At 32.5% G+C, this 12,916-nt stretch overlaps 2 protein-coding genes across 4 annotated transcripts in view; one reads left to right on the top strand and one right to left on the bottom strand.

Moving 5' to 3' along the window:
• Window positions 1-8,556, top strand: part of LOC149805810 (DNA polymerase beta-like) — a 59,660-nt gene extending 51,104 nt beyond the window's left edge. Inside the window, exons 12-13 of the mRNA XM_089950521.1 lie at window positions 1,434-1,573; window positions 2,730-8,556. Coding sequence (XP_089806647.1) covers window positions 1,434-1,573; window positions 2,730-2,824 — 235 coding nt within the window. The 3' untranslated portion in view covers window positions 2,825-8,556. The remainder of the gene's footprint in view (window positions 1-1,433; window positions 1,574-2,729) is intronic.
• A 1,789-nt stretch (window positions 8,557-10,345) lies between these two features.
• The window catches only part of LOC149805809 (ankyrin repeat domain-containing protein 17-like), a 141,076-nt gene continuing 138,505 nt past the window's right edge, over window positions 10,346-12,916 (bottom strand). For all 3 annotated transcript variants that reach the window (XM_089950509.1, XM_089950510.1, XM_089950511.1), the window contains exon 34: window positions 10,346-10,842. In XM_089950509.1, coding sequence (XP_089806635.1) covers window positions 10,816-10,842 — 27 coding nt within the window. In that variant the 3' untranslated portion in view covers window positions 10,346-10,815. The remainder of the gene's footprint in view (window positions 10,843-12,916) is intronic.

Below are 12,916 nucleotides of genomic sequence, written 5' to 3'. Positions count from 1 at the left end.
GGGCCAGTCAGACTTTCAATATGGCTGCATGTTTGCAATTTTAAAAATCTTATCACAAATCCTTTTTTTGACATGGTGAAATTGACATGTGAATTTTACTAAAACATTTCCCACCTTTTGATGCCAATCACAGCTGCTAACGTTTGACAAATCTTAGAACAGTAACTCCTCTAGAATGGATGGCCTTACCTACATTTAAAATTTTCTTTTCATAACTACTGTATATACTCACAAGTCAAGTCCAACTACAAACTGCACAGACAAAGATCTGCCATTGCATAATGCACCAGGAGATGTGGTTCTGTGCAGTTTGTTGGGAGTAATCAGGAGAACAAACTACTCATACCCTGATCTACAATGCATTATGTTATGGCAGATCAATGATTTTTGTTGCAGTTTTACTCGACTTGTAAGTGAGTATACAGTACTACTTTCACAAATGTATAGTTGTATTTGCAGTCACATTATGCTGATACAAAATGGCTAAACAGATGGTCATATCAGCATGAGATTGTCACTAAAACACTATTGCATTATGTAGTTAGTTTTGAATCAAAATGGTGTTCATCTGACCTCCAATATGGCTTCACAACCATCTCAAAAACCTTTGTATCACTATTCCTCATGTATTAATGGTGGCATTAATATGGGGTTGTTGCTAAAACACTTCCTGTCATATTTACTTTGATATGATTGAAAATGTTGCAGATTTGACCACCAATATATATGCACTTTGTGAAGGAGTTTTTGAAAATCAGGCTTTTGATTATGGTCAAAGTCCACTGCATACACTATTTTACTCAACTTACGAACCCACTGACTTGTTCATATACAAGTTAATTTTGACCAGATGTTTTGTTTAGCTGCATTTCATTGAACAAGTTGACACTCATCAGTCTGAAATTGATTTTAAGGTCAAAGGTCTTGCCCGTTTTTTAGCTGTACATGCTTGTTAGCATGATAACACAAGTATGAATAGACTTTTATATTTTAACCCAGTTTGTAAATATATCTCAAGATTACCTTGAATGACATCACTTAATAACTTTGTTGTTTTTTTTTTCTTCCAAGATACAGATTTTTCCAAACTTAGCATGTTTATATCTTTACATTGTGTGCTGTAAGTACAGGAATATTTTGTCCATTTTATTAGGTTTAAAGCAGTTTAGAAGTATTTTGCAAACATGTTAACTAACTTGTGCATAAGAAAGTAGTTTTGTTTCCAAATCTGGTATGTTGGAGTTTCTCCATAAAGTCATTGATAGTTTCAATATTCAGTAGTTGGAAAGTTGAAACGGACTTATCTTATATTTCTGGAAATTATTTTCAGCTATTCTTGTTGTTTTTAGGGCCTATGTTTTACATTGAAATGCTTTCACCAGAACTAATTTTCCATTTCTGAGATTACATGAAGGTGATTATTTTGGTTTTAGATTGATACACCATGACCAGTACTATTGTGCCCTGCTGTATTTTACTGGGAGTGATGTCTTCAACAAGAATATGCGGGCCCATGCTTTGGAGGAGGGCTTCACCATTAATGAGTATACCATACGCCCTTTGGGCAGCACAGGTATATTGTTTCTTTTGCTTCTTAGTTGATACTTATGATTGGACTTTAAGAATGCATACATGTCATTTTTGGCTTACATCTCCATTAAATAACTGTGATTGTTGTGCTTGACAAATCCTAAGGTTCCTCACTGGAGAATATATTACAGTATACTGTATATGTTACATTATTTGGTGGTTATATTTGGACTATATTGATTGCAAAATATGTATTACAAAGAGATGGAGGTTCAATAAGTGCAGATATAATCTGCGTTAAAAATGTTATTTCAGAAAAGTACTGAATATAGGCACTGCAAATATGTTATACAGAGGGCTTGGGGGCAACATTTTCTGAGAATCTGTTGTTAATATGAATTTTAAAGTGTTTTAATAGTTACAAGTACTAAAGACAAGATCATTTAATGTCTCAATATAAGAAAAGTTAAGTCTACAATCTGTGAGTCTAAATGGATGAACATTGACTTAAATGTTATCAATATAAAGACTTCAGATCCCAGCTTCACTTTAAAAAAAATTCTCCTTATATCAAGGCTTTAAATTATCATGTGTTTAATATTTGGGGCAATATTGAGATTACTCAGAGCTATAGGCCTAAGAAGGGATGGAAATAAAGTATGAATCATTGTATTATACAACATTTGGGGCCCTGAGTGGCCGAGTGGTCTAAAGCGCTGTCTGTTATGGATCACTGCCATCTCACCTCTGTCTGCGTTGGTTCAAGTCTTGGATTCAGCCAATGTGGATATGAGAGAAAGCTAGCCAGTAGCTTCTCGAGGGTCAGTGGTTCTTTATGGTGTTTTTACTGGGTTCTTTCTCCACCATTAATACTGACCGCCATGTATAGCTTGTCGTGTGCTGAAAAATGGCGTTAAACCCTACAACAACAACATTATACAACATTTATTTTATTCTTTAGACTCTTATGAGGCTAATTCAAGGCGTACGGATTTATTTTTAATTGCAGATAACAGAAACTATTAGGAAGGAGGAAAACATTTTGAGATTTTTTAAAACAGGTTTATCCAGGTTTTTATTGTGGACAGTATGGTGGTGGGACAAAAACTGATGTATGATTTGAAGATCTGTGAATAAATGCTTATTTACATTTTCAAAATTGTAGAAAAATTTGTTTCATTTTGTCTTTTTATCCACAGGAATTCCAGGAGAGCCACTTCCAGTCACAAGTGAAGAAGACATATTTGACTACATTGGAATGCCCTTCAAAAAGCCTCCAGAAAGAACTGCCTAAACCAGCCTCAGTCTGTGCAAGACACAGTGCACTTTATGATTTCAAAAACTCCTAATACATTGAGACTGCTTACAACCAGTGCTGATAAATTAGTCCAAGAAATTTTATTTTTGTGAATAAATAGACATTCTTTCTTTAAATATTTATCTCAGTTGCTTGTCTTATTGCCTTTAGGAAAACCATGAAAGCCATTTCCAGTGATGAGTGAAGACATTTTTTTTACTACATTGGAATGCCTCACAAAAGCCCTCTGAAAGAAAAATATTGAATAATTATCATTCTCCAGGAAATACAACAAAGTGAAACCTTTCAAGGCCACAATTCATTTAGTCCAAATGCAATTTAGTTTTGAGAGGTTTTCAATTTACTGAGTTTCTGTTTTCACCTAAAAATTAAATGTGATTAGTTGCCCCCAATGTACAAGTAAATGTTTATATTTTTTGATAAAATGTTTAAAATTTTTTTATAAATGATCATTAGCCTGTTAATTTAAAAACATTGCCATCTGTGATGATCAAGTTTTCATTGCACGTGTTTGTGTTCTTATGTTGGGTTTTATTGTACTGTAATGTGTCAGTTAATGTCAATGATGATATTTAACGTAGCTATTGTGTGCATATACAAACACATGCAGTTCAAAAATGTATGATAATGTTGATGATAATTGCATAAATATATGGCTCTCATTTTTATACTTGTTGGACTATATTATTTCACTTTATGCAGTCTAGAACTGTTGAATTCATTTAAAATATCATCATTATTTGTCTTGAGTAACAAAACATTTTTGCATTCTTCAAACAGTGACATGCTGGTATGTTTGTCATTTCATTTGACCTAATTTAGGATCATAACTTATGCTTTAGCACTGTGTTACTGCACATTTTGCAATATGTGCTAGAAATGGGAACAACATTTGTTTAACCTTTGACTGCATGATGCCATTATGCATGGTTAAATCTACACTCTACACTTCTGTGTAACAGCATATGTCACTTGTAAACGTGCTCTGCATCCTGCGGATGTTACATGAAGTCATTTTGACTTGTACAGTTCAAAAATGTTTGATAATATACATGGGAATATGCCATCCTTAAAACTAGTTTGGCGTTTTTTTTTATCAAGGTTTCACCCCAAAAGAGAAATATTAGAGCAAACTTCAAACTTTGGAATGAGGATATATGCTGAAAATAAGTTACTGCTATGAATTCACCTCTTAAGCTCATATCTGTCTTCGGAGCAAAAAGATATGACCAAGCATTTGCCAGTTTCTATCTTAAAAAATGGATTTTTTATATTTCAATTCCTTTTCTTTAAAATTACAGTACTAATCAGCACGAAAAATATACAAATGAAGTTCTTGAATAAATTGTCTATTTTTAGAAACAAGGCATAAATTGTATATTTTTAGAAACAAGGCATGGCAAATTCTGATCAACTCTCCTAATTGATAGTTTGTGTTTATTGTGGGCAAATTTAGGATTTGCTCTTAGATAAACATGTTTCAATTTTTTAAAATCTTTAATGTCAAATACCATTTTTAAATCAGTGTAGTTCATACATTTTTTATTTCATAAGAAAGTTGATACATGATAGCAAGTCCCTCAATGAGTGAATCAGCACTTCAGATTTTGAAAACCATTAAAATCGTTAAATGCACAACATATTGCATATCAGTACTGATTTCATGCTCAATCAAAACCCACTCCTTGTTTTCATAGATATGCTAGAACTTGTTTTTAATCAGCAGCAGTTTAATTACTTCTCTCAAAAACACATTTCAAGTTGTTTCTGCATTGTTAATGAGAGGGTAGAATGGTGGGTTTTATGACTGTGAAAATGACAATTTTATCAGTATATAAATTTTAAAGAAGTATCAAAGAAAGCTAACATCATACATTTTCATTGATAAAGTACAGAGAAAGGATAAATTAATTTGATATTGGTTTCTAAATAACAACAATGATCACAGAATATGGATATAAAATATATATATATATATATATATATATATATATATATATATATATATATATATATATATATATAAGACATCATTTAAGTTTCAGTTTAATGATCTTAACATCTGGTTTTTGATTTACAAAGTACAGTAGATACAATATTATATATATGTGTATAGAATATGATACAGCTATATTTAAACAATCCAACTGGGAAATCTTGAGAATTGAAATAGACTCTGGACATGTTTGTGTAATCAAGAGATATCATTTTGGCAGCAGACATAATTGTTTCAGTTAAACTAAAATTTAGTGTGTGGAGTAAAACTTCTTTCACAGATGTTAAAAGGCAAGATAATCATTTAAGTAGTTAGAGGCAAATAAAATAATTTATCCACCCATTATTTGCCTTCGTTTTATAAAGTTGTTCTTGGCGATTTTTTTCAAGATACTTGTATCATTATTATGTCTCATTTATTCAAGCTTTACTTCATGTAATTTACACTAATTTTTACTTGTGCAAGCCCGTTTTCTGTGAAATATTTTAGGAAAATATTTCAAATTTAATTAAATACATCCAATTATGTGCTTTTGTCATCCTTTTCAATGATGTAATAAGTTAACAAAAGTAGTGACACAAACTGATTGCATTTCATAATGGCTATTAGCCAGATATGTTCCAGACAATTTTTACTGTCATGATTTCAGAGACATATATTCCCACTTCCAAAGACTGTTTGGACATGTATTCCCACTTCCAAAGACTGTTTGAAGTTAAGATATTCTTCCTCATAATGTTCATCTTGATTATTTCACGTTTAGTCCACGTTTCAGTAATGATGATATTCATCCTTTTTATTATTTTCTCATAATAAAAAGTTCAAATATTCCCCAAAAGCCAAACATCTCACATGTTAGATTAATCATATGATAACTACATGGTGTTAGTTTTCTTTTTAATCCACAAAATGACAGTAAAATCAATGATGAATGTACCATCTTTGGGACTATTTCTTAAGACATTTTCTTAATTACTTTTGTATACAGCAGTTCATATTTTTGATAATCCTTAATTTTGACATCTTTGGCACTAAGTACTCAAAAAAGATATAAATAAAGGGATGCTTCTACTTTATTTGTCTCTAATGCCCTCCCCTCTGACCTTTCCAGCATCCGCCTGTTGTCCAGATCACTAAAGAAACTGACTTAAATATGTTATATGTTCTAATAATTTTCATATATTATTTTATTTAATGTATAATACTTTGTTGTTTACTTTTAAAAGGACATCCTAAACATGATGTCCAAAAGTGTTTTCTTTGACTGAAAAATACTTATACCAGTATGCCTTTCTGTTATGTATGAAAATTACCTATTGGTCCATAAATATGCCACTTTTTTATAAGATGCCTCTCTTTCATACCCCTCTGAAATTTTGATTTTCACACAATTTTATTTTTATATGACTTGAGTGTTCAGTTTTAAATAAGCCAGCTTTGAGGAGATTCTTTCTAGTGCCCATTTCATTATATATAGAAACTACTATCCAATCTTGAAATGCAAATATTTATTTCAGCAACTGATGGAAGTCCTTTATTTGCTCTTCTGACAACTGTCTGGTTGTTTTTTTTTTGGGGGGGGGGGGGAATTGTTATCCAAAAGTAAAATATATTACAGGATTATTTTCTGATAATGATGTATGACAACAATATTAACACCATGTGCTTCCAAACAGACTGCAGAAACATGTTTCCTATGATATTCTTCATACTCATACCTGCTAGAATATTATTAACACCCAATTCACAGTTTAGTCTCATTGACAAAAAGTACTGTATTTTTACCAAGTTAGTTTGTCCCCAAAACATACTTTATTTCAATCTTTGAATTCATATTCCTCTCAACGAGTCAATTTATAAACCTCTGCTCAGGCAATGCTTTCTGACATCTTGAGTTACTTGCGGTTACATGGTTAATACATTAAAAACGATTTTTACAAGACATCAAGCTTGTCAAATACTATATACGGAACAGGAAGATTTAATGGAACCGCATACTTTAAGTGTGTCAGGTTAAGTAGCAAATTTGTTTCGCAGAGTTTTAATGAATAAATAATAGATTTAAAAGAGGATGTATCTTGGATTTTGAGGACTGTTTAATAAATTTGCTTTTTGTTTAGTATGTAAACTTAAGGCATTCATCAAAAAATTTGCTTGCTTCCAAAAGCAGAACAAAGAATTCATGATAAATATAGTAATTCCCACTTATCTAAAGTTTGCATCAACAGGAAAATCTTGTAACACATTTAAAAGATGATCTCAGTTTTTCTTGATAAAATTCTGATCTTAGGATACAAGAGCTTGGTTCATCATCAGTTGGTCATCCTGGTATATTCCTTGTATCTGGCTCAAAATAATGCAGTACCTTAGTACATGCATCTGTGGGAATAAAATGCATAAAAATGATCATACTGCTGTTTTCTTCATACTTCTTATTAATTTATTTTGTCATTTTTCAGCTTTCCTTCAAGTTTTTTTAAAACTTGAATGCAGGCATTCATATTTGGGAGATATGGTATAAAATTGGCTCTAATATCTGGACTTTTTATTGTTAAATAGTAATGAAGCTGTTTGATATAAATTTCAGCAAATTAAATGTTAGACCTGAATACATTTTATTTTTTAAATGTTTAAAACCATGCGAGTAGATTTTAGAAAAATATAAGCACAGAATATACAGCTAAAACTTTACTGACTTTAAGTGTTCAGTCTTAACACTTCACTGAAACCAAAATATGTTTTGCCTATATTTGGTGGAACTTGAACAGTCCAAGCCAAATAATTAGAAAAACTCAATATAAATGGATACTAAAATTTATGCAATTTTCTTATGATTTTTACACCCATCTAGCATCCACACAAATTTTCCATGGTAATGAAATTATTACACAAGTAAACACAAACGGGATGCCAAATTATTTAATTAATGGATAGATCATGGCAAATCTGGAAGTTAAACCTCCAGACTGATGCATAGTAATGGGCTAAGTGAAAGTTAATTCAGACCATTAAATTTGTATTTTCTGTAGAACTGATGATATAAGTAGGTTTGAAGATGTCTGTTCAAATGTTTTTTTTGCATACAGGTTTTAGTGAAGTTCACCTAAAACTAAGAACATCATTGGTGAGTATAAAAACTGAGAACATCATTGGTGAGTATAAAAACCGAGAACATCATTGGCAAGTATAAAAACTGAGAACATCGCTGGTGAGTACAAAAACTGAGAACATCATTGGCGAGTATAAAAACTGAAAACATCATTGGCGAGTATAAAAACTGAGAACATCACTGGTGAGTATAAAAACTGAGCAGTTTTCCATCAGATCAGTATATAACTGAGCTGAATCTCACAGAGTGCATGTGGGAAAGGGATAATTTGAAACAGACTTTATTGTACATTGAAAAAGGAAAGAATAAGAAAGTAAATCAATTTGCAAAAAATGGAAAATTAAGATTTAAAAGGAGAAAGAACTAGATATGCTAACATTTATAATGAATATTGTTAGCGAATCTGAAAAAGAGAAATAGCAAAATTCCTGCTTCACTGATTAAAAACCAATTGAAGTCTGCATTGGACTTTTGATAAAAAATGTTAGCAAACTGCACCAGTAAAAAGAATGGTCAGTTATGGTGAGTTTGTTATTACTTGTCAAAGTTTACTTGGATATGTGGAATCAATTCTTACTGTTTCCTAATAAATTATTGAAGTTAGAGGCTTAATATTTGCTTGACCTCCCTTTTATCAGTTACAGGAGTTGCATAATAATCCCTTGCAATCACCATTAAGTTAATTGCTCTCCTGTCCATCCATCCATCTATCCTGACCGGACACAAACAGAATGGTAGAATGTTACACTGCTCTGCATGGCTCCAGGCCGTTTAAAAAACTATAAACAGGCTCTCAGTTCTGATCAAGTTTTAGTGTAAAATTGATATGAGACCAAAATTTGGGTGTTTTACTTTATTTAGTGTAAGTTTATTGAAATTAAAGAAAGAAATGTTTGGGAACAAAATATTTGTAATACGTTTTTAAATTATCCAATACAATATATTGTCTGAATTAAAATTATCTCAAGATAAAAAAACAGAAAAGAAAATATCTCTGCTCAAATGAAAATTGCTGCCCACTACCTGAAAATTTATTGCTCAGCACATTATAGTTCCATTGCTGCATACTTTGTCACCTAAAAACAGTAACTAAAATGGGATTGTTAAGCTAACACTAGAGCGAAAACCCTTTAAAAGACCATGAGGACACTAGAGTTTGTTGATGAAAACAGGAAGTGTCGACTTTGAAGCCTATAATTTACTAGCTACATCACTGGTATAATAACCAGGAATAATGAGATGCCTACACTTTAGCAAGATATTTATCAATGAGGGCCAATAAACATAAAACATGCCCATCAAATGAGAAAATATTCAGGTGACTTGAGAAATAATGTAAAATTCAAACAGATAACTGCTATCCAGAAAATCCCACAATGATTCGCAATCAAAGATTTACAAGTGTTTAGTGCATTAACATAACACAAGTAAATAACTAATAAATTACATTTTCCTCCAAAATTTTCCAAACATTTGGATATGGCCCAAATATCTTTAAAAACATCCCATTTTGGCCACCATGTTGGCATTCGTGACTCGTTACATGTGATTAAAGGATGATAAATATATCTGTCATATTCATACTTAATTTGTGACATAATACAGCTCTTTGGTAAAACAAATTTAAAAAATATTTTGAATATAAAATGAGAATGCACTGTTAAAATCACTAAATTCATAATACGATTACTCAGAAATGTCTGTAAATTCCTTTCTGATGGAATCTACCAAAATACAGATAGAGAAAAAAAATACTGTGGTATGTACCACTGGAATAAAATACCGTAGTAAAGTGGTATACCATGTGCCTCTGCTTCATAACAACTCTGGTTTTACATAAATAATCACGTTAAGTGTCTAGTTGCTACATTTCAAAAAGCTAGTATAACCAATACTTAAATTTAGCATGTTACCAAGCAAATGAGCAATAAAATTATTTAAAAAAAGGTTGCAGGACAAGTTAATCTCTCAGCACATCGCAGATGATTTTCATGAGCTTGGTTACATTAAAGGGGTGGGGTCCATCAATCTTCATGGAAACTTATGCAATCGCCTCTTTGTGATAAGGCAAAGTTTAAAACTTCTGGTCTACTCATTACTGTCTTGTCTGCTCCTTGGATTGATAAAGAGACATTACTGTTTTCATGTTACCTCAAATTTGCTTGAGGGGTAAAGGGGTTTTGATACGAATGTGTTTCATGTGTCTATTGTCCTGGTATGTGAATTGTGACGATAGCAAAGAACAATGAAAGAGAAACTTGACAAAGATTTTCAAACGAATATGAACTTGCTGAAGCTAAAGCCAGCAAAACAAATTTGTCATTCTTACTGCAGCTACATCATACTCTCAAATATCATTGATAACTTAACTTAAAAGTAAAAGGCAAACACGTTTTTAATTCATTTGTAATTATTTTAATTCATGTGTTTTTTGCATTTTCACATATTCTATAATCCATGAGGGAAATGCTAAGCATTCACAGTAACAAGAAAAATGAAGAATTAGCCACATATTTCTCTTACCATTAAATGAAAGGCTATTTCCTGTTGAAACATGCTGTGCCATATAGACATGCTTTATGCGTCATCACTAATTATCACCATATCAACATTAGAATGAAATGAATACTCCAGTAACAGTAGCAGCATCACAAAAAATCTAAGCAAGTAAAATGACTGGGGCATCTGACTGCCATCAGAGAGACCAATATCTTCCCCAGTAGTTAAGACCTATATCCTCGCAATTGGTAACAAAGTACATGTAATATACTGTTTCTGGATAATGGAAACAACCAGATCCTTTGAACACTGCATCTTCTTGCCAGATACAGTTTTGAGAATGAAGAAATGGGTACACACTCACTACTTGCTATTCCAGGAGTTCCACATCTATAACAAAGCAAAATAAAAGTAACTAATTAAGTTCTTAAAATTCATTACTAACAGGGTACCTATCTGTATTCTGGCTATACAATGAAACATCAGATTCATCCATAAGAAAATAAGAGATCCCTTTATAAAAGGAATACTATTAGAAATATTAAATTTCTTTACATATAAGGAAGAATCCTTTTGTAACAAACTGAACAATTTGCTCACATACCATCTATACTCGCTTATAAGATGAGTCAAACTGCAAACAAAGATCCTGATCTGCCAGAGCATAATGCACCTGCTGATCAGGGTCTATGCTGTTTGTTCTACTGATTACTCCTAACAAACTGGACAGACCCAGATCGGCTGGTGCATTATGTGATGGCAGCTCTGGGTCTGTGAAGTTTGCAGTTGGACTCACAATTGAGTATATACGGTAAATATATCCCTGCCACTCTTGCCCTATAATATATGATAAGTCAAGGACAGGACATAAACTTATCTGAAATTATAGTACAAGTGGTCTACATGCATCTCTTCTGAAGATGACCATAATATGCACCATGCTTCAAATCAATCCACTAAAATCTGCAACTCTAGATGCTTTCACATTTTTCAATCAAAGATTATATCCAGATGCAAGTCAAACTGGGATAGTGTCATACACAAAAAAAGGACAGCAAAAAGATTTATTAAAATGCATGTCTTTCGATGATGACCATTAATGTATCCAAGTCTCAGTGATCCATTAAAAACTATAAAACTAGTTGCATTCTGAAGATTCTTTCATACACTGCATTCAACTGCAAGAAAAAGAGGGTAATAACGAAAAACTAAAACATTATGGCAGGACTAATTTGTACAGATCATCAGATGATGACTGCAACATCTGTCATGTTTAAATTCTGTCAGACACTGTGGAGATTATTCATGAATAAATTTAAATGACTTGGACCACTGATCAAGGTATAATGTTTTCAACCAAACTTATTGTGCAAAAAGCACTTGCAATAATCATGACCAATAATATTTTGATCACAGAATCTATAAGTTTCTTTTTATACACTCTAAATGTGATCTATAGTTTTTTTTTTCACACTCAGTGCAAGCCATCCACAAAATTCGGTCCAAGTATATGTGTGTGTGTGTGAATGTGTGATCTGGATTTTTTAATGTAGCTTTAACAATTTTTCAGTCACATCGCTATGATGTCTGCAGTTTGTCAGTTTATAGTGATGTCTAGCACTGATGCATCATGCCAGACATGTAGCATGATGTCCCACCCAGTCACATTATCCTGACACCAGGCTGACCAGTCCTAACACTAACCTCTTAATGTTGAGCGTCAAGCGAGGCAGCTGTTAGTACCATTTTTGTAAGTCTTTGGTATGACTTGGCCAAGGATTGAACCCATGACCTCCTGCATCCAAGGCGGACACTCTAACCACTAGGCCACTGAAGAGGTTGGTCCAAGTATGTAATAACAGAATTAATATTATTGTGTAGGAACAATTTTTCTTCTCTCAATCAGTGACCTTGACTTCTGACTCCAAAATCAATAATCTTCTTCCTTTCCCCAAGTGCAAGCCATCCAAAGAAGTTTGGTAACTATAGAGGAGAACTTGAATTATGGTAGAGAAACAAAACTGGCAACTGAGAGTTGGACATCACAACACAATATGGGAAGGTACAGGGTTACAAAATTTGCATGAGCATGGTGATTTATCTGTATGTGCATCTTCAGATGAAGACCATAATATTCAGCAAGTTTCATAGCAACCTATAAAAAATGCTGCTGGACTAGTTTCAATAACGAGATTGTGTCATACAGTGCATTAAGCTACCAAACACAAAGGGCAGCAACTTTAATGAACTGCAAGAGCAGTGTTTTGTCTACATGCACATCTTCTGATGATAACCTTAACATCTACAAAGTTTAACAGTGATCCAATCAAAATGTGACACTGTTTGAGTTCAAATTTTTTTTTAATACACTGCATTCAGCTGCAAGCTAAAATGGGCAATAACTCCTCAAAAAATTGTTGGAGCAAAGTGATTTGTCAATATGATTATGTGCATCATCAGGTGA

Source organism: Sinohyriopsis cumingii, chromosome 2 (assembly GCF_028554795.1).
Source record: "Sinohyriopsis cumingii isolate HCF-2022 chromosome 2, ASM2855479v2, whole genome shotgun sequence".
Classification (NCBI taxonomy): Eukaryota; Metazoa; Mollusca; class Bivalvia; order Unionida; family Unionidae; genus Sinohyriopsis; species Sinohyriopsis cumingii.
Note: the sequence above shows the minus strand (reverse complement) of the source record. Positions and strands in the feature narration are given on the sequence as shown.